The sequence below is a fragment of the Loxodonta africana genome, chromosome 9, assembly GCF_030014295.1.
Source record: "Loxodonta africana isolate mLoxAfr1 chromosome 9, mLoxAfr1.hap2, whole genome shotgun sequence".
NCBI classification, from domain to species: Eukaryota; Metazoa; Chordata; class Mammalia; order Proboscidea; family Elephantidae; genus Loxodonta; species Loxodonta africana.
Genome location: NC_087350.1, coordinates 66,427,336 through 66,452,933, shown reverse-complemented (window position 1 = coordinate 66,452,933; position 25,598 = coordinate 66,427,336). Strand labels below are relative to the sequence as shown.

Genomic DNA, 25,598 nt, shown 5'->3' with positions numbered 1-25,598 from the left:
TTCCCTACTCCCTTAACCTTAGGAAACCTTTGGCTTTGCTCTTATGTATTATTAGTTACCATCAAGTCAGACCTGACTCATGGTGACTCCACATACAACAGAAAAAATGTTGCTCAGTCCTATACCATCTTTTTTTTTTTTTTAAATTGTGCTTTACGTGAAAGTATAAAGCAAATTAGTTTTTCATTAAACAGTTAATATACAAATTGTTTTGTGACATTGGTTGCCAACCCTACCATGTGTCAACAACGTCCCCTTCTCCACCCCAGATTCTTTGTTTCTGTTCATCCAGTTTTCCTGTCCCTTCCTGCCTTCTTGTTTTTGCTTTTGGGATGGTGTATCCATTAGTCTCATATACGTGATTGAACTATGAAGCAAGTTCCTCCCATGTGTTATTGTTGGTCCTATAGACCTGTCTAATAATTGGATGAAGGGTGAGTCCTACACCATCTTCATGATAGTTGGTATGCTTGAGTCCATCGTTACCGCCACTGTGTATTTTAAGTGCCTTCTAGTTTTTCTAGTTTTTTTAGTCTAGGGGGCTCATCTTCCAGCACGGTATGAGACAGTATTCTGCCAGCACGGTATGAGACAGTATTCTGTTGTGATCCATAAGGTTTTCACTGGCTAATTTTCAGAAGTAGATTGCCAGAATTTTCTTCCTAGCCTGCCTTAGTCTGGAAACTCTGCTAAAATCTGTCTATGACCTTGCTGGTATTTGAAATACTAGTGGCATAATCTTCCAACATCGTAGCAACATGCAAGCCATCGCAGTACAACAAACTGACCAACAGGTGGTGGCTATGGCAGAGTACCTCATTATACTGAGTTAAAATCTGCCTTGCTGTTGCTTATACTCACTGATCCTAAATGTACTTCTGAGACAAACTCAGAATAAGTTGAATTCTTTTTAAATATATAATCCTTTTTTCATGTATTTGAAGACAGCGGTCTAGTGCCCATCTGTGTCTTCCCTTTTTCTAATTAAATGCCTCTAGTTCTTTCCATTTTTTCCCATTTATTCAAGTATATTTTAGGTCTGCAAAAACCTGACCATTCTCTTTTGAATTCCATAGATATTGCTTTTGTACTGTCTATAATGCATTGCCCAAAACTGAGCCCAACACTCCAGGTATAGCCTAAACAACATAGACTGATTTGAGATTATCATTTTCCTTGATCCTGTATGTATTCAGAAACTTAAAGCCATCCACATTTTATTGGCATTATCATGCTATTGATTTCTGTTAATCTACCCCAACACATTATTACCCCAAATTTTCTTGATCTGATCTGTTACTAAGACCCATTTCTCTCATCCAGAGTTTTAAATTTTGTTTTTGAACTCAGAAAGGCACATTAATATTAATTAGGCCTTACCTGTCCAAAGTGGGCCATTGTTGGTCCTTTTAGAATGTTTTGGAAGAAAAGTGTAACTCAAAGCTTAGCTGCAAAGGGGATCTCAACATTAAAAAAGGAGAAAAAAAGTTTTATTTAGGGGTACTAGTCCTTAAAAGAATTATTTTCTTTTCTAAAATGTATTAAAAAAAGGGGGGGGGCAGAAAATTGTCAGCTTTTTATTTAAAAAATAAGGCTGACAAAATATTTACATACGTCAAGTTTTATGTGGAATAGTTCAGCAGCCAGGTTCGAAGAGGCCATTTACAGCTATGCTAATCAGAAACGATATGTGAATTTCTCTTAGTCTGTTATCCTTTTTCTGTGATGTATAGACCAAACACTGTTGCAACTCCCTGAACATGACCCTGCAGGGCCACAGGTTATTCCCAGGTACTGGTACTTCTTTACAAGACAGAAAAATTGTGACCAGAATGCCTTTCAGAAGCCTTTTTCTGCTAAGGTCAAATCAAGATGAAGTTACCAGATTATCCATACCTTGGCACAGATTCCCTCAAGAAGCATTTATTAAATCCATTGTCTGTTGTTGTTTTGTGCCATCAAGTCCATTCTAACTTATGGCGACCCTATATAGCAGAGTAGAACTGGTCTGTAGGGTTTCCTAGGCTGTAATCTTTTGGGAGCCGATCGCCAGGTGTTCCAAGAAGCTGCTAGTGGGCTCAAACTGCTGACCTTTCAGTTAACGGCAAAGCCCTTAACCACTGTGCTACCAGGGCTCCTGGTATTAAACGCATTAAAAAAAATTAGTGAAACATAAAAAATATCCCACGATTCTGAGCTACTTTGCCTTCTTCAAAGAGTCTTTCCGTACTTTATCTCAGGTGGGAATTATGATGCCTGTTTGATACAGCTCCTGTTCTACTGCCTCTTTCTGAGATCACTATCTCAGAACCACAGAAAGCCACACACAAAGCAGAGAGCTGTTTATACAGCTCTTTCAGGTCAGGTGACTGATAGAAAACAGCGTATTTACTGTAAATAAAAAAAAAAAAACCAGATAACCCAGTGGCGTCCATAGAGTCACCTCAATTAAGTACTCTGTTTTGCCTAGGGACACCTTGGCAAAAACTCACCGTAATAATCTGTTTGATCTCTCAAACCCTCGGGGCAAAAGATCAAAATGGAGGGCAGAGGGGTTGTTTTTATTTTTAGGTCATCAAAAATACTAAGTGGTTGGTCAGGATGATCCATGAAGAAAGAAAAACAAATTCAAACTATGACTAACAAGGCCTGCTGTGCATGAGTCACAAACTGAAGCAAGCATCGGCCTCTGGAAGCAGGAGGAAAACGCATTTAGGAGCCACATCATAATCAAGTCATGAGCCCAGTGACTTGTGGGTCTGTTCAGGGAACTATTTCAACACCTGGATGAAGTCCAGGAGAAGAGCGCTCACGCAGCACAAACGTCTCTTCTCTTTCCGACCAGAGGTATTTTCAGTGACCTTGGGGAGGTGTTTAGGAATGACTTTTTTAGGTGTGAACATGAAAGTGTGGGAGGTAGGCAGCATTTAGGGGATTACTTGTTTCTAAATTGTCTCCAAGGCATTATACAGGCCCCCTTCTTGAAGGAGGAGGACAACTTTGCAATGGAGGAAAGTAACTTTTCTACAGATTTCACTTATATAAACTGGGAAGGGATTGCATTTATAAACAAAATATATTCCTAGCATAAAGCATGGATTGAGCATAGATGTTTAGGGTCTTTGGCTTTTTTCTTATTTTTGTTTTGTATTAAAATTCAGGAAGAATTTTATTGTCCTTTTGGTTTAACTTGGACACTCAAGTCTATAAGAAGTTGCACTTCTGACAAGTATGATCATCAGAAATTCAGTTCAAATTTCCCAACTGAGTGTATGTCTCATAAAGATGTTTTCCTCTCTGCTTTCTCAATTTCTCATAGAGTCCAGATTGCGTATCTAGAGAAATGCCACAATATTTGATTTGACCTGGGAAGTTTCCCAGTTAAGGTAAATTGATGCTTACCTAAGCCAGTTTTTATCATAAAGATTGATACTAGTAGCAAAGGTAGAGAATACAAAGAAGCTAATTGGATAAGCTTTACTGCCTAATTGCTACAGAGTGTTCTTGGTATCGGAAACCCTGGTGGCATAGTGGTTAAGTGCTATGGCTGCGAACCAAAGGATCAGCAGTTCAAATCTACCAGGCGCTCCTTGGAAACTCTATGGGGCAGTTCTACTCTGTTTTATAGGGTCGCTATGAGTTGGAATTGACTCAATGGCACTGGGTTTGGTTTGGTTTTGGTTTGGTCCTTGTTATCAGGGACAGCCAACTAACTACCTGGCAGCAGTAGGAAGAAAGCTTGTCTCACCTGAGGGCTTCGCTTCCCCTTCCCTTCCCTTCACCTTAAGCAAAACAGTAAAATAACTGGCTCCAATTTCTCGTTCCCAACCTTATTCCTTACTACTGGATAGAGGGATCTTTTTCGAGGCAACCAAAAGAAGGCCACAGAAGTACCAGATATCTCTAGTTCTACAGGATAAGGCCAAGGGCTACCATAGGTTGATTCCTTGATTGTCATTTCACTCAAAATTCCCTCAAATTGGCATGATTTTTCCTTATATAATCAGTGATAATTAAAGAAAAATTATTGAGAAGATAGTATAGTGCTCAAGAAAATAATGAAAAAAAGATTCAACATTAAAAAAAAAAAAAACTCACCACATTGGCAATGACATTTAAGTGAGGCTTGTATTTTGTTCATGGTTGGTTGATTTGTTGAGGTTATTGTTGTTACTAAAATGCCTGGGCAGTGCAAACAGTTAACTTGCTTGGCTGTTAACTGAAAGGGTGGAGGTTCCAGTCCACCCAGAGGCCCCTCAGAAGAAAGGTCTGGTGATCTACTTCTGAAAAATCAGCCATTGAAAACCCTACAGAGCACAGTTCTCCTCTAAGACATAAGGGGTTGTCATAAGTTGGAATTCACTGATGGCAACTTTTTCTTCTTCTTATTGTTGTTACTATTTTTGTTTCCTAATGACACTTCATTTGTTTTCTCTTCTAGGACTAGGAAAGGCAGTACAACATAATAATTAAAGGCATAGGCTTTGGTGGGAAACCGTGGTGGCGTAGTGGTTAAGTGCTACGGCTGCTAACTAAAAGGTGGGCAGTTTGACTCCACAAGGCACTCCTTGGAAACTCTATGGGGCAGTTCTACTATGTCCTGTAGGGTTGCTGGGTCAGAATTGACTCGACAGCAGTGGGTTTTTTTTTTTTAAACAATTTTTATTGTGCTTTAAGTGAAAGTTTACAAATCAAGCCAGTCTGTCCCATATAGGCTTATATACACCTTACTACATACTCCCATTTACTCTCCCCGTAATGAGTCAGCCCACTCCCTTCTTCCAGTCTCTCCTTTCGTGACCGTTTTGCCAGTTTCTAACCCTCTCTACCCTCCCATCTCCCCTCCAGACAGGAGATGCCAATACAATCTCAAGTGTCCACCTGATACAAGTAGCTCATCCTTCATCAGCATCTCTCTCCAACCCATTGTCCAGTCCCTTCCATGTCTGACGAGTAGTCTTTGGGAATGGTTCCTGTTGGCAATGGGTTTTTGAGTTTAGTTTAGGCTTTGGTGTCAGATGAGTTCAAATTCTAACTCTGCAACATAATAGAATGTGCTAGGCAGCTATCTTTACCACAGTTGGCATGCTGATGACTAAGAAGTAAGCACTCATATAAATTAACCTGTCAATTATGTGCTAATATTGTACTGAAACCCAAGCTCTTCAAGGATATTTGACTTTCTGGTTTAAGTAGTACAGCATTATCTATGTCAAGCCTTAAAGACAGACTTGGCTTCACAACTGTTTTGTAACCATCCGTCTGATATGCATTTATGGAGAACTGAACAGGAATGATGAAAATAGGCCCAGAAGTCTGCAACCTCTCATACTTTACCATCCCTATCGTCAGGACTCAGAGGTCACATCTTGGAGGATCTATACCGTGTATCTTTCATGCCATGCATTAGTTATCTATTGCTGTATCACAAACCGCCCCAAAGCTTAGCTTAAAACAACAACCATTTATTAATGCTCCCAAGCCTGTGAGTCAACTGAGTGGTTTTGGTGATTTGGGCCAAGCTTTCCTGACTTGGGCTGGTCTAAGTACTGTGACTGGCAGATTGAGTGGATGCTGGTTGGCCTAGGCCTCACTCATATGTCTGGTAGTTGTTTCTGGCTCCCAGCTGGGGCATTGGAGATAACTGGGCCACGTGTATCTCATCCTTCAGCAGGCTAGCTCTGGCTTGTTCACAGGAGGTCACAGGTTCCAAGAGCAGGATGAAAGCAAGCCCCAATGGGTAAGAATTTTTCAAGTCTCTGTGTCATTCCAAAACATGTCACAAGGGCAATCCAGACTCAAGGAGTGGAGGATATGTAAAGTCACATTGCAAGGGCATGGACAGAGGGAAGGAAAAACCTGCAGCAAATTTTGCAATCTACCACATGCCTTTTGATCATAATCCTAATGCTTTTCCCTTTAAGTCTGCTGGTGGAATATATTGGGCAATTCTTGACCTAATTCTATCTTCTGTTTTCCCCTACTCCACCAGGTTTCTTCTGGGTCCATTCAAGAAAGCGTGAAAGATCGAGTGATTGACTCAAGATTGCAGCTGTTTATCACCAAGCCAGGACTCTACACGTGCATAGCTACCAATAAGCATGGAGAGAAATTCAGCACTGCAAAGGCTGCAGCCACCATCAGTATAGCAGGTGGGATGGCCCTTTATGTTTTCACTGCTCCGGGGAGGAGGACATTTGGCACTATTCCACAATATCTTGCATTGGGGAAAATCTCCTTTTTCTTCTGACACTTACTTCAGTTCCTTTTGTGCTATTTTCACCTCCATGAGGACACTCCAGAGGTCAACGATATTGATTTTGGCTGATTTGTTGCCTCAAAGCCTAAATTCTCAAACACTTCCCTGAGCTAGGGAAACAGATTCCAGAAGCTCATTTCTCTCTCCCTCTTTCGGTTAAGCAAACTTTCCAAGCTCAAAGAGTAAGTTGGCAGGTATTTAACATGGCTGTGCCAATTTCTGCTTGGCTCTTTCCTGAGGGCATTTTTACCTAAGAACATGTGATCTACCTTTGTGGTTTTTCTCTTTTCTGTTTCATGCAAGTGACAGTAGGACTTCCAGGTGTTTTCAAGGAAAAGGACTGACTCACAGATTTCTAGGATATTTGTGTTGAGTTATAAAGGTTAATTTTTTTAATTTAAATGACTCAAAGGCTTCTGAGAACATTTATGGAATTCTTAGAGATGGAAGGAAACCCTGGTGGCATAATGGTTAACAGCTACGTCTGCTAACCAAAAGGCCGGCAGTTCAAATCCACCAGGTGCTCCTTAGAAACGCTATGGGGCAGTTCTACTCTGTTCTTTAGGGTTGCTATGAGTCGGGATTGACTCAACAGCAACAGGTTTGGTTTTTTTTGATTCAGAGATGGAAATAATTCCTTGTATCATGAAATGCCACGTGTGTTTCATTCATAGTGTGCCTAACCCTATATATCAATAATAAAATATTGAAATAAATTTTGTATGTATATATGTATGTATGTGTGTACACACACACACACACACAGTGCACATTTATATATGAATACTCAAATGTCCAAGAACATGAACTGATCTAATCTAGTTTAACCTACACCCCCACTGGGCAGAAGAGAAAAATTGTTGCTAATCTTTAGTTCCTCAGCCTCTTCATCTTAAAAGAGTCTCATTTCAGGTAATTATTCAGTCATTCAAAGATAATTTCTTGGCCTGGGGTTTTTCTTTCCAGTTGGAAGGCATAGGCCGGAACTCCACTTTAGTGTGGTAACCTTCAGAGTCTACTCAACATAAGAAAAAAAAAGATAGTTGTGAGGGCGGTGCTATGACCAGTAAGGAGAGAAATCCAGTCAAGTGAGCATATCTACCCTAAACAAAGGCAGGTACCTCCCAGACCATGATCTCTGGGACACAGAAAGGACTGCAGTGGGTGATGGCCATCATACCGGACACAGCAACATCACACCTTCATCCCTATCCTAGCACAAATGAGAATCTGGTCCAACTCCATTAATAAAAGAAATATGCCAACAGAGGAAGGTATTTCCCTAAAAGAAAAATGATATCTCCTGGTGGCAGACAGACATAAAAGTGTGAGACAGGAATCATAAGAAAGCAGTGTCACAGGGTGCAGGAAGAGGAGGTCTTAGACATCAATGTTGGGAATAGACCAGACTGAGGGTAGGAGCAATCAGCAATGACAACCTTGGTATCTCAGGGAAAGTGCCAGGGAGTAGGGATTTTGGGAGCAATGCACGCATTATCACGTTGGAACCCTGGTGGCACAGTGGTTAAGTGCTGTGGCTGTGGTTCAAATCCACCTTCTGCTCCTTGGAAACCCAGTGGGGCAGTTCTACTCTGTCCTATAATGTTGCCATGAGTTGGAATCGACTTGCCGGCAACAGGTTTGTTTTCTGGGTTAGCAGAGAGGACTTGAAATCTGCTGTAGCAGCAGAGCTGAATGCAGATGGGAGCAGTGACCTCAGCAGGGGCAATGGCTACACAGACTGGAACCAGCAATTACTTAAGTTTAGTCAACTGGCCTGGCAACAACAATGGTATTGAATGTATTACTAACACATGTATATATTACTAAGGGCCTGAAAGTGAGGTTTAAAACCACTCAGGACCACTAACACATCATCAAGGAACTTGAGTGGAGTCAGAAGCAGGCAGCATAAGGAAGAGTTTAACATGTAACTTACACCTGGTACCTTGCTTTTTCCAGAGAAGCCCAAGCAACACTTACGTCTGCCCATATACAGAATCACAGAATTGCACAATGTCAGGGGTAAAGAAGTAAGTGATGTTAGTCAAAAACTGTAAGAACAAAAAAAAGGGGGGTGGATTAAAAAAGTCTGAAGTGGATATGATAGTTCAGAAACATGTCTATTAGTCAGAAAATTGCTGTATGTCTAGTGTTTGATTTTCCTGCTCTAATTCATAAAAAGCCACAAGACCCTTTTGTTCAATCCTGGATCTGTTTTTCCGGCTGGGTCTCACTGACTATTAGGTGGCCTGTAGCTCCCCCACTTTTTCCGAAGACTCTCCAGGCGTATCTACCGAGGGTGTCTCATGAGGGCAAATGAGTATGACCTGTTAACCCCCAAGCTACATCTGCCATTTTTCCTTTTCTCTTGGACCTGTTCTTTTCAGCTAAACCTCCTAGATGCCTAGGTTTATCCCTCTGCCATCGCCAAGGAAACTACTTCCCATTCCTGGGGTGTTCCCTGGACTGATAATCCAGGGAAGTGAGGCCACTCTGGTGGAAAAGGGATCTTTGGAGCCACTTGCACTCAGGATCATTTCAAAGAAGCATGGTCTTCCAGTCCCTAGATGTCCCAGAACTTGGGTGTGGCATCTGCTTTCTGCATTCCTGCTTTCCGCCCATCTACTGTTTGGTCTCCAATGAGGCTTTCCAGAGGTCCAGAGCTTCCAGTCAGACATGGCACTGCCCCCTGCCTTTCTGGCAGCGTTTCCTTGCCCCAAACTCTCTTCCACATCTCAGCCATTCTTATCCTCCCCTAGCATTCTGTAGTTATAGCCCCGTTGTCACATTCCTTGTGTTTCACTTTGAAGCTTTTGTTCCATCTGTTTATTTACTCATCCCAGCAGGAAAACTAGAAATGGAAAAAATCTGTCTAGTACTTGGAATTACGTCTAATGATATTTCTAGTGTTTGAAAGACAATAGAAAATAAAGATCAGCCTTTATTTTCCTGAAACCCTTCCATGTTGCATTCCCAAATCCTTATGCATTGTTTGAGAAATGGGATATACTCTTTTCTGACTTATTTACTTTTGCCGCTAGTCATCAAAAGGAGTCAGAAAAACTTTTGGAACCTCTCACTATGAACCAGGAAGTTGTATTTCCCCTCCAGTCACAACCCTGAAAGGCTCAAGTTGCCAAGTATTTGGCAAGATGCCTTCTCTTTGTCATCAGAACCCTCAGCCCTGTGGCAGAGACCAGCATGACAGCGCACGATCCCTGTAATGAGCATGGTCCCAGAACAGCCAGAGACCATCAAAATAGACACAGAAAAGGCCATCAAAATAGACAAATACATATTTGTATTTCCCATTCTCAATGGAGCTGATAGATTGATCTTTCACGAAAGCCAATATGGCCCAAAGTTCTGTCTGTACTGATCCAGCCTCAGAGTAGAAGATTGTGGTCACGTCCCTCTTCTAATATAAGCTGCTCCCCATTCTACCAACAGCTCCACCTTTTACAATAGTCCTTCTATGGCCTGACCTCAGGGTCTGGGGGTTCTGGTCACTAAATGAAAACTCAAATGAATATATGTAGCTTAATCAAAAATGGGCAGTAGGGAGAAATCCGATGTGGTAGTATTGGACCCCTCTTTTCCCTCTCCCACCCCAGGGACCACATAGTTTATTTTCCATATTTCAAAAGAGTTGATATTTCATACATTTACAGGAAAAATAAATTTTGACATATGCTTCCTAACTGATACAGATGATTGAATGGATACCATGTTTCATGCTCTTGCTGACGTCTGATAGTCACCCCCTACCAAGTGTTGGAGACAGTTTGAGACATGTGGTGACATCACAGGAGCACAAGATCCCTTTACCAGGTAGCGAGTGTTGTTGTAAACAAAACAGACACCCTCCCTCGGCATTACATGGTGGTTTTATCTGGTTTTAAACTGATGAAAGGTTTTTTGTTTTTGTTCTTACTTTTTTTTTTTTTTTTTTGATAAAAAGGAAAAGAATAAATGAGTAACAGCCAGTAGCCACACTAAATTGCTTCCAGCTGTTCTGCAGTTAGGCATAAAAGGCAAATGTTCCTTGCACAACCAGGCAGTTTTTTCTATCAGAGTAGCTATATGTTTCAGAAGACAGTCAATGCTTTACTGACTTTTCCAGATAATTCCGAGGGTACCACAAATATTGGTGACTGCTGGAAATTTTCAGAATAAAGAAAAAAAAAAACAATTTTGAGAGAAAAGCACTTGTTTATAACTGTAAGATTCTTAGATCCCTTCTTCCCCATCTCCTTGAAAAAAAGAATGTTTAACTGGAGAAATTTCTGTAAGAAGCTCATGGAAGGCCAGTGAATTAGGGATCCCCTGATGCACTTAACATTCTGGGGATTACCACGCATCCTTAACTCCACTTTTCTTTGCTTCCTCGTGCTTGAAAGAGACGTCCATTTAAGCTTATTTTCTCTTCTCAAGTACTGTGGCTGGATTCTCTTTGGCATTGGTTCATCTTCACGCTACTGAATCCCCCTTTTACATCTTAAATTGAAGATTCTGTTATATGTTCATCCTTGGTCCCTTCAAATTTCAATAGGTGTTCTGCTTAATTGCTCTTACAACCTGCCTTTACTTCTCCAAATTATTCTTCTCCATTTTCTCTGGAAGAATTTCCAAAATCTCCCTTCCATCTGTTCTGTCTGCACAGTGGCAGAATTACCATGAAGTTTGGGGAAGGTAGGTACCCTTTTCCCTAGTGTTCAGCAGTGATGTAGAATTTTGTTCATCCTATTTCATATTCTTTGGTCATTTTAATTGGTATCTAAAATGAACATGTATCCCAGTTCAGGATTTTTGAGAAGGCAAAGGATCTCTGTGGGCCTTTCCTCCAGTTCATAGCCACTGAAATTTAAATTCTACCTTAAATTTATAATTAATTTGTGGGCAGCATTGGCAATATCTCTTAGATGATCAAAATGGCAATCCTACAGCCCAAGCTGCTTATCTCAACAAATGAGAGGGAATCTACTAGATTTTCTTTTCCAGAATAGAAATAGCTTTCAAGTCTACAATATCGATTTTACTATTGTCCAGAAACATTGAGTCAATTCCAACTGATAGCAACCCTAGCACAGCATTAGTAAGTATGGGGCTTTTTCCAGTGTGGGACCTTGGTGGCTAACAGTGGGCAATTCTGTCTGGGCTGATGATGCCCATGCTTGACTCACCATGAAAAATGATATCTGTGTAAAGAATCCAGTTTCTGGAGAGACTCAGCATTTTCTTGATCTCCTTCTTCAAATCTGCCATGTTGCAAATCTTGGGCACCTCTTGACATTTCCTGCATAGTCACCATGAGGTCTTGTTGGTTTTCATTTTGGAACATAGTCAGGAAAATATCACAAAGAAATCCAGCCTTTGTAATTGCTAGAAGGAGGTGAACCTCTATCTCTCGGCCCAGTGACCCATATGAGGAGGGGGAAAATTTTTGGAGCTCATTATTGGCAAAAGCCCTAGTCTGTATCAAAGGTTTAAAAGAAAGAGTCCATTGTGGGTTGCAGAGTAACTTTGAATGACTCACAAATTAAATTAAATCGGACCAGAGACGTAACAGATCTGAGATTGCATATGTAACCAATGTACTGAACAGTCTAAACTTGATGTGCACAAAGGAAAAAAAATGGTCGTATTTTTCTTCACTCACTGGGTATTTAGGGGATTATGCTTTTTGAATCTCCTTGTCTCGTTTACAAATTCTTAAGCAGATTCCATAATTTCAATGTTTAGAGATTAAAAACCACAATGTAATCTAGTTTAAAACTTTAGTCTCTTATCTAATTTAAATCACGTCTGCTTCACTCTACGCACTGCCCACCAGTTCCAGACACTTGGAGAGAGCAGTTCTACTCTGCACACTTCGGATTGCCGTGAGTCGGAATGGATGGCAACTAATAACACAACCGCCTTAAATTAGTACAGGACATGCCAGGACTCACCAGATACTTGGAGAATAGAGACAACTTGGTCTGCTGCTGTTATGTACCTACCTTCTCCTCCTCCTCTTCTCTAGTTTCTCTGGGATGTTGAAGGGAAGGAGGATTTACAGGGAAGGCGGCAAACGTCTTTTCCTTAATAGGAGCTATCTTAGTCTTTTCTCTGTTGATGTGTTGTTGCGACTCTGACTAATAACAATGTGCTATTACAAAGTTCTCGACTCAAAGGCAGTAGGTTTGGTTCTTTTGGTTATTACAAAGTTCATTCTCATTGCTAGTGCTTCATGTGTATGAATTCATTTAATCCTCATCAACCCACTGAGGTGGGCACTTTTATTATCCCTGTTTTACAGATGAAGGAGCTAAACCACACAAGAGGTGCCCAAGCTCACACAGCTAAGTAATGGCAGAGCCAGTATTTAAGCCCAGCAGGCTCCAGAGTCCAGGCTTTTAACACTGATTTATTATTAAGGCCTCTGTGTTCAGGCATCTAAATCCTGGCTCTCTCACAGGACATATGAGTTCTCTGGCAAGTCCTTCAGAGGCTTCTACATGGCACATTTTCCTGATATAAGAGAACCTGTACTGGTTTCATCTCTCATCACTCCAAAACTACATCTCAGTCCTTGTTGGGGTATCTTACTATTGGGGTGTTTTTGCTTGGTGACCAGTCCTCTTGGTAACGTGGCTACCTTCCACAGTGTCCAGTTGACTCATGGGAAACCCATAGGTCCTGCTGCTCCAAATGGTGGGGAGCTCCAATGCCAGGTCCTCTCTCTCTGCCCTGCTGTCTCTCTCCAGTTATCTCCCCTCCCTGCCCCTACCTGCTCAGATAAACACAGTGAGAAGAATATCAGACACCTGGCACAGCCACATGTATGACTGGACAGTAACGTACTTGAAATGCTGCTCTCCCTTCTTGTTGCCAACACCCTCTTTTGGCTGGGATGAGCATGGAAAATGCTCTCCTTTTTTCCCTTGGAAAAGCCAAAGTACTCCTCCCACAACTAGCCAACAATTTAGGACTTCTATTTTTTCTCTGTAATCTTCTGCTTATACACACTGGAGCCAGGTTTGGGGTAGGGGTGAGGGAAAGAGGGTATAATTCAAGCTGGGTTGATAATTGGGAGTAGTAGGGTCAGTTGAAAATCACTTTGTAATAATCTCGAACTCAAGTGTTTGTGATTCTCTTTAGAATACTATGTTATTAAAAATCCCCTTTCCTCAGCACTGGGTCTCTTTTCTAATTCTTTAAAAAAAAAAAAAACCACTGCCACCAAGTCGATTCTAACTCATAGCAACCCGATAGGACAGAATAGAACTTCCCTGCAGAGTTTCCAAGGAGCGCCTGGAGGATTCGAACTGCCAGCCTTTTGGTTAGCAGCCGTAGCACTTAACCACCACGCCACCAGGGTTTCCTTTCTAATTCTTAGACAATAGAAAAAAGCTCTATGAGACATTTTGTAATCTATATATACACATATATTGTTCAAGGATGAGGAGATCTAGGCAAATAACTCATTTCTGTTCTTCTTAGTTGTACTGAGATAACCTTCCACCTTTATTTGAAGGCTGAGAACCAAAGCTGGTTACAGGGCCTACTTATCAGAGCAAAGGATGAGGTGATTGTGCCCTTCTGGACTTTCCAATGAAAAACGTCAAGATCTGTGTGTGTTTTTACCTTTCCTACAATCATTTTCCTTAGCTATTGAGGGCATGCCAAGTACTGGTGAAAAAGTAAAATAAATATAAGGTCCATCCTGCAAGTGGTTGGAACAAAAATACCAGCCTTTCCCTGGGCTGAATACAGTACATTTATCATAGACTAGCTGACCCAAAATCAGTTCATCTAAGACCAGTTTGCCTAAGCCCAGTGTATCTAATTTTAGTTAGCCTAATGACTCAGACACCTAAAGTTTAAGGTTCAGAATGAAAAATGAAACCTTTTCTAAACAATATGGCTATTTCTGACCTATGTTTGTATTGCTAAAAATTACTTAGTGATATTTTAGATGATAGGATTGTTATGGATATTTGTGGGTGTCTTTTCCTAATTTTGAACATTTACAGGGCTCTTTAGACAATTTGCCAAAACAACAATTACTTTATACTTTTGTGTTTCCACTAAAAATATTCAGTAGAACAGAATGTATTCCCTTAAAAAATTATGGATTTTCTTATCGCCTTTTGATTATTTTTGCCTCCTCCTTGCTGTTTTCCTTTATAGGTGCCCCTGACCTACGCATATATGTGTGTACGTATGGGTGTAAGTTTTCGTTAAGCAAATCAGCATTCTCGGAATCCATTTCTGTTTAGTGAGGTATTCGTATTTTCATAAAATGAAGTAAAACAAATGGGTCCCTCTTTTGATGCCCATTCCATGTTATTTATCAAGATAACTAATTTATAAAGTCTTAAAACAAAAAGTGATATATCGCTTCCAAATGAATTTATCATAAGAAACACAAAATTTTGAAAAAGATTTCTGGAAATGGCACCTAAGTGTGAATATGTAAATAAGTAAATAGCAGATATTACTGCTTCTTCCTTCCTGCCAAAACCTGATAAATTTCCATTCCTTATGAAGTGAGGAGTTTGGTTTCTAAGCCTCCTTACAGTCCACAAACAGTCCACAAAGATTTTAAAAAGTTACACACTCAAGGTTACAAACCCCTTGCAGTCAACAAACCCTGTAAAGTTAAAAAGGAATAACTAGCATTTGTGGGAGCTCATAAGGCTGTGCAACAAGATGAACCCCAGTGTGGACCTTGGACTTGAGTTAATAACAATGTATCACTATTCGTTCCTCCACGGTAACAAATAACACCACACAAAAGCAAGGTGTTAGTTGATTGGAGAAGTGTGTGCAAGGGAAGCTGGAGGATGTATTTTCTGTACAATTTTTTTTCTTTTTTTGGTAAACCTAAAACTGCTGTAAACATAAAGCTTACTTAAAAATTTTTTTTTTAAAAAAAGAATGATAAGAAATACAGAATCACTGCATTTCAAGATTAACTCTTTTTCGAAGAAATTCACTTAAAAATCCTTAAAATTGCCAAAAGAAAACACCTGAATGGATCTATAGTCTTCAAAAGGAGCTAGACATCAGCATGACGGGAAATTCTAAAATGGCAAATTAGTTTCAGACAAAACATATAGCTTACCTTTCACTTTTATAATGGGAATAAGATGGCAGGGAGGAAGTAACTCACAAAGAATGTGGTAGAAGAGTGTGACGTTTTCAACAGAGAACCTCTGAGGGAGCAGGAGAGGAGTGGGATGCAGACCCCAAATTCTCATAAAAAGACCAGATTTAATGGTCTGACAGAGACTAGAAGGACCCCTGGTAGTCAAGATCCCCAGACCTGCTGTTAGCCCAAGACAGGAACCATTCCCAAAGCCAACTCTTCAGACAGGGATTGGACTGGACTATGGGATAGAAAATAATACTTGCGAAGAATGAGCTTCTTGGATCAAGTAAACACATGAGACTATGTTGGCATCTCCTATCTGGAGGGGAGATGAGAGGGCAGAGGGGATTAGAAGCTGGGGGAATGGTCACAAAAAGAGAGTGTGGAGGGAAAGAGTATGCTGTCTCATTAGGGTGAGAGCAATTAGGAGTATATAAAACCAAACCAAACCCAGTGCCATCGAGTCGATTCTGACTCATAGCGACCCTATCGGACAGGGTAGAACTGCCCCATAGACTTTCCAAGGAGTGCCTGGCGGATTCGAACTGCTGACCTTCTGGTTAGCAGCCATAGCACTTAACCACTATTCTACCAGGGTTTCCAGGAGTATATAGGAAGGTGTATAGAAGTTTTTGTGTGAGAGACTGACTTGATTTGTAAGCTTTCACTTAAAGCACAATAAATTTTTTTTTAAAAAAAGAGTGTGAAGTTTTAAACTTCCCATACTAAAAAAGGAGATGTAATTCAGAACTGCTAGTCACGTCATACCCTTCCAAGGTCTCATATGCCTCGGGAGATCTGAGTGTGGCCATTCATGCTGGGAGCCACACGACTCGCCACAGGACAGGCACAGTCCACTGAGCATCCTGAGCCTCTGTGGGCATACCCTTCTACATAATTCAAGAAGCCCAGGGGAAAATGAAAATGTGGATCCCTTTGTTTAATGATTATTATGATTTTCAATATGGTGACAAACCAGTTGCCATCGATTCAACGCCAACTAATGGCAATCCCCTGGGTGTCAGTAGAACTGTGCTCCATGGGGTTTGCAATGATTGATTTTTTGGAAGTAGATCCCCAAGCCTTTCTTCTGAGGCACGTCTGGGTGGTCTCATACATCCAAACTATCATGTTAACCATTTGCACCATCCAGGGACTCCAGGATGGTGAACAAAACAACAAACCTGCTGTCGTTGAGTCGATTCTGACTCATGGCAACCCCAGCAGAGCATTAAGGAGCATGGGGTTCTTCAGAGCACAGGACCTTGGTGGATAACAGAGGGAAATTCTACTTGGTAATGCTGCCTGGGCCGATGACGCCCATGCTTGACTCAGTTTGAAAATGATATCCATGTAAAGAAATACCCAGTTTCTGAAGAGACTCAGCATTTTCTTTATCTCCTTCTCAAAATCTGCCCATTAATGCAGCATCTAGCCTCCTAGTCAAAAGCAGGGAATTTTTCAGAAACTTAGAGATTCGAAGTATTAAATCAAAACTATCTCCTCCAACCCATAAGATGAAAATGTACTAACTCTCTTTTCTTTTCCCCTTTAATTTCATTCTCTGTGGGAACTTCCTTTCCTGTTAATAGAGTGGAGGTAAGATGTTACTATACCAATGCTTTGTTCTGTTTTTTGTTTAACATGCTACTTATTAAGTGTCTACTAATTGTTGAGCTCTGTAGTATTTTAGAAACTAATTTTTAATCCTTTGAATACTCTTGCAAGATGATGAGGACAGCGAACATCAAGATAGATAACACCTATTGAACACTTATTATGTATCAGGCACTGTGCTAGGAGATTTACATGCCTTAATTAAATTTATCCTTTGAAAAAAATCTAAAATAGGTATTATTATTATTATCCTTATTTACAGAAAAGAAACTAAAAGAAGAGTTTCTTTGAACTAGAGAGTACAAGTGACTTATACAGCTAGTAAATGACAGAGTTGAAACTGGAACTCAGCACTGACCACCAGACACTCTCTCATAGCCATATCCTGTATATAAGATAGCATCACCTTGTAATATATCATTTTTCAATTTAGTGTTTTATTTGCAGTACATTATTAAAATTGACTTTCATAAAAACTCTAGGAAGTATGATAACTATTTTTCTCTAATTTTATAGATGAAGAAACTGAGTTGCGAATGATTAATCAACAGTACGAGTAATGATAAAAGCAACTAAGTTTTATGGTTTGTTTATGAGTACCACTTTTCTTATTTTAATATTTCCACCGGGGATTAGTGCTGGAACTGTCATTATCCCCATTTTGCATACAAGGAGCGTGATGCACCAAGGGGGGCCAGGGCTGCGTAACAAACCACACAGCTTTAATCAGAGTTCAGGCAGAAGAACTCAAGAACCCAGATTCATAACTACTACACTAAGTGCCTTGGGAACCTTGGTGCATAGTGGTTAAGTGCTATGACTGCTAACCAAAAATGTCGGCAGTTCGAATCCACCAGGTGCTCTTTGGAAACTCTATGGGGTAGTTCTACTCTGTCCTATAGGGTCACTATGAGTTGGAATCGACTCAACAGCAACGGGTTTTTTTTTTTTTTTTTTTTAAGTGCCTTATTCAGCTAGCATAGTAACTGGAGGTTTAAGAACCCAGCCGTTGATTGAGTCTAACTCTTTGGAGTGAAATAATTCATTGCACAGGAAAATTTGGTTTATTTTCAATCTTGTCACAGTTCATATTGCTTTGATACATTCATTTGCTCAATGAATAGTTATTGAGACTTTTTAGTATTATGTGGCTGTCCCAGTTCTAAGAGACAGAGTCTTGACCCTTAAGGACTCCACAGTGAAGCAGAACATCACTGAGGTGATGTATGGCTAAATGCAGTAGACGTTAATTAAAATACAGACCACCAACAGAAGAGATCCACCTTTCATTCACACACTGTTCAGCTCACCTGCCCTCCTTGTATGCCTGACATTTTTTAACTACCTACTCTATGTAGTTGCCAACCACTTAACCATTTGCATCCCCTAGGGACTAGGCAGTGGCTGTATAAGGGAAGATGTCTGTTCTAGATGAGAGGTAGAGGCTATCAGATGTGCCACCTGGAGGGAGAGAAAGAAAGGAACATGTGGAGTTTCCACTGGAGAAGTGATGTGTCATAACCCAACACGCCACAGCTGGTCATCTGGACATGCCTTTGGATAAAGTATTATGTGTTCAAAGGGAGTAGGCATCTCCCTCATAGAAACTGGAAGATAATATTTAAAAATACTGAACGTGACTGATACATTTTAAAGTGGAGGGGGAAAGAGTAAACGGTGTAGTGTAAAAAGAATAAAAGGTCTATTGAAATCCTTTCAATGTTCTCTTTTACCAAGGAGAATTATCTGTTATAAAAGAAGTTAAAAGGGGGACTGGGGAATCAAGTATTCATTGTTGCCTCTACAAAGATAAACTTTACAAAAAGGCAGATCAGCCAGGCTTAGTTTGTTGGGAGGGGAGGGACAGACTGGCTCCATCTCTGATATTAGCTAACATTTTTAGAAGATAGTTCGGCAGATCATTCCAAACTAACCAGCAAGCTGTGAGCAGATCCCTATGACCTTTGCCCCACTGTTGGAACGAGCAACACGACCAGCCGCTTTGAGTGTTACTACGTTGGCCATTCCAGGAACTGCACACAGAGAAGCACAACTTTAGCTGGACATGGATGGGTCTCATCACTTTCAAAAGACAGCAGAAGACAGCAAAGAATTCTGGAAATTCTTTGCATGCATCTCGTTCCCCAGTTCTTGCTGTGAATTCCTTTTTTTTTTTTTCTTTAAGTGATAGGTTTAGGAGGTTGAAAAACAAAATGGCCATCTGCTTCCCTGCCTCACCTCTAAAATTTGATCACAGAGTAAAAATTGAGGTTTACAAGTCTGCAAAAGAGGAGAGAAAAAGAAAAAGGAAGTCATTTAAGCACTGAAACTGTGACCAAGCAGTCTGGTTTTAATTTTTGTTTTGTTTTTTTCTCCCTGTATATCCCTCACCTTGTAGAGCTAAAATTCAAGCACAGATATGCCACCAAAGCCAACTCCTTAATGCTGCCATGAGCAACATGGAGACATTGAAAACTAGTAATAACCATTATTGTTGTTAGTTAGTTAGTATTTTTAAAAATTATTATAAAACATTTCGTGTTTGTGTGGCTTTTCCCAGCATGGAAAAGGTTTTCACAGGCTTAGTGGTCTTAAGGCTAGTAGGTGGAAAAAACAAAATTAAATTATTTTAAGTTAAAAATTAGTTTCATTTCTATTCAAACATTATTCTGCTAAACTTTCAGATTTTTATTTTATATTTATATAGCTAGCACTCAGACATAAATGAAAATTCAACACTCTTAAGCAGCACTGAAGTTGTTCCAAAGATTTTTCTAGGGGTTTTATTAGGAGAAGCAGGATGAATCTAGAAAGAAGGATTGATTGTTAGTTGATGATTAATGTCGCTGTCTCTGAGGCTGTTTTTGTTCATTTTCTCTTTTGTTTACATTTTCATAGTTTTCATTTTTTGCTTGCATAATTACAGGAAAAATCATATATATTTTTAAAATTAAAAAATACTGATGGAAAATGAGGACTCTCATGACAGCAGAGCCTAGCTAAGTAATTGCCATCTTAGAGACATTGGGTAAAATATTCAACTCCTAAGTGTTGCAGTTTTTTTCTAAGTGACAAAGGTCATACCAGCTCTTATCCAGCCTGTCTAATTACTGAGAAGTTCTATTAATATGTGGGACTATCTTGTAAACTAGGCTCAACTATTATTATTCAATTTCTTAAAACACAGCATTCTTACTTCTAATTTTCTTCGTCGTCGTTGGGTGCCATCATGTTGATTTTCGACTCACAGTGACCCCATGTGACAGAGTAGAACTACCCCATGGGGTTTTCTAGGCTGTAATTTTTATTAAAACACATCCCCAGGTTTTCTACCATGGAGTGACTGGGTGGGTTCAAACCACCAACCTTTCAGTTAGCAGCCGAGTGCTTAACTGTTGCATCACCAGAGCTCCTTCTGACTTTCCTAGTGTCATCATAAAGTGGATTCCCTAAGAGGCTGGGTTGTAGGCTATTTCTATGTGTGTTTTCTCACCCTTACCTTGCCCAGGTTTTCATGGGAGTCTTGTTTTTCATATTCTAGTCCTTCATTTTAAAAATCCTCAACGAACTACAAGTGATACAGTAAAAATGATGTTGGCTAGTCAGTGAAAGGCTAGTATGAAATAGAGGAAAATTCTATATTACAAAAGATTATTTTAAACTATAGTTGCATTTCATGGAAGTTAATTGTTTTTCTAGAATTAGTGGTATCTAATGGATTTTCTGTAAAGGTTAGACAATGATGATTTATAATTAAAATATCATTTTTTCAAATTCTAATGGGGCCTCTTAACATCTTGAAGTTTCCACAAATTTCTGTTTAATTCTCTTACTTTAAAATCCTTTACATAAAGATAATGAAATGTTAAATTCCAACAGTTGTACAAATCTAAATGAGAACACACCTTAATGTGAGTTTTCCACCATTGTTAATGACATAGATTGGATGGAAGGTATAAGAATATATTGAGATCCTCACAGTGCCTACACATAATAAGCGCTCAATAAATATCAATGATGAGGATATGAGTTATTATTATAATTCCAGCATTCCATTAAAAGGACAAATGGATAAGCACTAGAAGATGAGAAAAGAGAAAGCCAGCATCTTTTTCTACTGTCCCTATTGTCCTCTTCAGTTGTTGTAGCAGATAAGCTTTTAATCTTATTTTTGTGCTAGCACTATAGAGTTAATCATCTTTTCCCACATTTAATTACAGCATTAACATGTAATACTCTAAGTTCAGAATAATTACTTCTATCACTTTATAGGTTAGGGCATTGGGGCTCTCAGTGACCAGGTGACTTTCCCCAGGACATGTGATAAGACCATAGAAAAGCTCAGGTGTCAGCTCCTCTGAGAGCCATATCCTCCCCGTGTGTCTTTCTTTGTATTCTTTAATGGAATGCTTGAAAGGTGTGTGAGAGCATGAATCTGAGTATGGAAGGCATCCCAAAGGTGTAAGTGTTCTGCAAAATTCAGGTATTTAACTACTGTAACACATAAATAAACATGCTGTATATAAAGCTGGGAGCTTTTTGGATCAGAGTAATTATTATCATGCTCAGTCACTTGTTATGACATGATGAATATATGTTTAGATGTACTTATTGCTATGTCAGCTTATTTGCAAGAAGAGTGTAAGATGGCTTAGCTAAGAGTAGTCACATTCCACTTATAATGTAAATAATAAACATATCCAAATCTATTCGGTCCTTGATAGTTTCCAAAACTTTTCACATCCATGATCATATTTGGTTCTCTTAATAGCCCTCTGGGGTAGCTAGAGATGATATAATTGCAGCTGGAAATAAAGACAATATTCAAATGTAACATTTCTACCAGTTTACTAGTAGAGTTTTCTCCTATTTCGGTGATGCAGGTGTGGAAACTGAAAAGAAAAAAAGCAGAGTGAATGCCAAGAAATGGCATGTGATTGGGAATGTTGTTCATTGCTTCTTTCAGTAAACCACAGAAAGATAACAAAGGTTACTGCGCCCAGTACAGAGGGGAGGTGTGTAATGCCATCCTAGCCAAAGATGCTCTTGTTTTCTTCAACACTTCCTACACTGACCCTGAAGAGGCCCAAGAGCTACTGGTCCATACCAGCTGGAATGAACTGAAAGAAGTGAGCCCACTCTGCCGGCCAGCTGCTGAGGCTCTGCTGTGTAACCACATCTTCCAAGACTGCAATCCTGGAGCAGTACCTACTCCTAAGCCTATCTGCAGGTAAATAAATAAATGGACAAATTCTGTATGTCTGTCTGCAAACAGGCAGAGTTTTCAAAAGAAGGAAGTGTCGTGCAATAGTAAAGGCAAAGGCTGGCTTTTGTCCAAAAGAGGAGGTACTGTGATTAGACAAAATCCCTACCATCTAAATTGCGGATGATACCCTTTATAATACAAGGGCTCTGAGTTTCTAGAAAATATCATAAAACATACAGTATTCTTGTTATTAGTCACTTGATTGTCATAGTCATAAATATCCCTGTTTTCTACCAAATAAAAAAGGAAATCTTAATATGGACCTCATTAGCAAGACAAAATTAAAAGCCAAGAGAAAATAAAGACATTTCAATGATTTCAGCATTATCTGTCAATAAATATGAACTTATGATTAGCATTTCAGAATATTATTTTAAAGTAAGTACATTCCATCTACCCCCATGCATCTGTCATTTTGTCAAACTGTGAGGGCTTGCGTGTTGCTGTGATGCTGGAAGCTATGCCACCAGTATTCAAATACCAGCAGGGTTACCATGGTGAACAGGTTTCAGATGAGCTTTCAGATTAAGACAGACTAGGAAGAAGAACCTGGCTGTCTACTTCTGAAAAGAAGTAGCCAGTGAAATTCTTATGAATAGCAGCAGAACATTGTCTGATATAGTGCTGGAAGATGAGCCCCTCAGGTTGGAAGGCAGTTAAAGTACAACTGGGGAAGAGCTGCTTCCTCAAAGCAGAGGTGACCTTAATGACATGCATGGAGTCAAGTGTTTGGGACCTTCATTTGCTGATGTGGCACAACTCAAAATGAGAAGAAACAGTGGCAAACATTCATTAATAATCAAAACCTGGAATGTACGAAGTATGAATCTAGGAAAATTGGAAATCCTCAAAAATGAAATGGAATGCATAAACATCGATATCCTAGGCATTAGTGAGCTGAAATGGAATGGTATTGGCCATTTTGAATTGGACAATCATATGGTCTACTTTGCTGGGAAGGACAACTTGAAGAGGAATGGCATTGCATTCATTCTCAAAAAAGAACATTTCAAGATCTGTCCTGAAGTACAATGCTGTCAGTGATAGTATAATACCCATATGCATACAAGAAAGACCAGTTAATATGACTATTTTTCAAATTTACGCCCCAACCACTAACGCCAAAGAGGAAGAAATTGAAGATTTTTACCAACTTCTGCAGTCTGAAATTGATCGAACATGCAATCAGGGTGCATTGATAATTACTGGTGATTGGAATGCAGAAGCTGGAAATGAAGACGGATTGGTGGTTGGAAAATACAGCCTAGATGACAGCAATGATGTCAGAGATCACATGACAGAATTTTGCAAGACCAATGACTTCTTCATTGCAAATACTTTTTTCCACCAACATGAACAGCAAGTATACACGTGGACCCCTCTAGATGGAATACACAGGAATCAAATCAACTACATCTGTGGAAAGAGATGATGGAAAAGCTCAATATCATCAGTCAGAACAAGGCCAGGGGCCAACTGCAGAACAGACCATCAATTGCTCATAACCAAGTTCAAGTTGAGACTGAAGAAAATTAGAACAAGTCCATGACAGCCAAAGTACGACCTTGAGTATATCCCACCTGAATTTAGAGACCATTTCAAGAACAGATTTGATGCATTGAACACTAATGACTGAACACTAGAGAATTGTGGAATGACATCAAGGACATCATACATGAAGAAAGCAAGAGGTCATTAAAAAGACATGAAAGAAAGAAATAACCAAAACGGATGTCAGAAGAGTCTGAAACTTGCTCTTGAAGGTCAAGTAGCTAAAGTGAAAGGAAGAAACAATGAAGTCAAAGAGCTGAACAGAAGATTTCAAAGGATGGCTTGAGAAGACAAAGTAAAGTATTATCCTGACATTTGCAAAGACCTGGAGATAGAAAACCAAGAGGGAAGAACATGCTTGGCATTTCTCAAGCTGAAAGAACTGAAGAAAAGATTCAAGCCTCCAATTGCAATACCGAAGGAGTCTACATGGAAAATATTAAATGACACACGAAGCATCAAAAGAAGAAGGAAGGAATACACTAAGTCACTATACCAAAAAGAATTGATCAATGTTCAACCATTTCAGGAGGTAGCATATGATCAGGAACTGATGATATGGAAGGAAGAAGTCCAACCTGCACTGAAAGCACTGGTGAAAAACGAGGCTCCAGGAATTGATGGAATACCAATTGAGATGTTTCAACAAACGGATGCAGTGCTGGAAGTGCTCACTCGTCTATGCCAAGAAATTTGGAAGACAGCCACCTGGCCAATTGACTGGAAGAGATCCATATTTATGCCTATTCCCAAGAAAAGTGATCCAGCAGAATGAGGAAATTATCAAACACTATCATTAATGTCACACACAACTAAAATTTTGCTAAAGGTCATTCAAAAGCTGCTGCAGCAGTATATCAGCAGGAAACTGCCAGAAATTCAAGCCGGATTCAGTAGAAGACATGAAACAAGGGGTATCATTGCTGATGTCAGATAGATCCTGGTTGAAAGCAGAGAATATCAGAAAGATGTTTAGCTGTGTTTTATTGACTATGCTAAGGCATTCGACTGTATGGATCATAACAAATTATGGGTAACATTGCAAAGAATGGGAATTCCAGAACATTTAATTGTGCTCATGAGGAACTTGTATATAGATCACGAGGCAGTCGTTCAAACAGTTCAAGGGGATACTGCATGGTTTAAAGTCAGGAAGGGTGTGCGTCAGGGCTGTATCCTTACACCATACTTATTCAATCTGTATGCTGAGCAAATAATCTGAGAAGCTGGACTATATGAAGAAGAACGGGGCATCAGGATTGGAAGAAGACTCATTAACAACCTGCGTTATGCAGATGACACAACCTTGCTTGCTGAAAGTGAGGAGACTTGAAGCACTTACTGATGAGGATCAAAGACCACAGCGTTCAGTATAGATTACACCTCAAAATAAAGAAAACAAAAATCCTCACCACTGGACCAACAAGCAACTTCATGATAAACAGAGAAAAGATTAAAATTGTCAAGGATTTCATTTTACTTGGATTCGCAATCGATATCCATGGAAGCACATTCAGGAAAACAAAAGACACATTGCATTGGCCCTATCTGCTGCAAAAGACCTCTTTAAAGTGTTGAAAAGCAAAGATACCACCTTGAAGACTCATGTGCGCCCACCCCAAGCCATGGTGCTTTCAGTCGCCTCATATGCATGTGAAAGCTGGATGATGAGTAAGGAAACCCAAAGAAGAATTGATGCCTTTGAACTGTGGTGTTGGAGAGGAATATTGAATATACTTTGGATTGCCAAAAAGAACCAACAA

General features: G+C 39.8%; 1 protein-coding gene across 1 annotated transcript in view; it reads left to right on the top strand.

Moving 5' to 3' along the window:
- MUSK (muscle associated receptor tyrosine kinase) overlaps positions 1–25,598 on the top strand; it is a 108,374-nt gene that overhangs the window by 65,835 nt on the left and 16,941 nt on the right. The window contains exons 7-9 of the mRNA XM_003407531.4: positions 5,993–6,152; positions 16,994–17,000; positions 21,985–22,248. Of these exons, the coding sequence (XP_003407579.1) occupies positions 5,993–6,152; positions 16,994–17,000; positions 21,985–22,248 (431 nt within the window). The remainder of the gene's footprint in view (positions 1–5,992; positions 6,153–16,993; positions 17,001–21,984; positions 22,249–25,598) is intronic.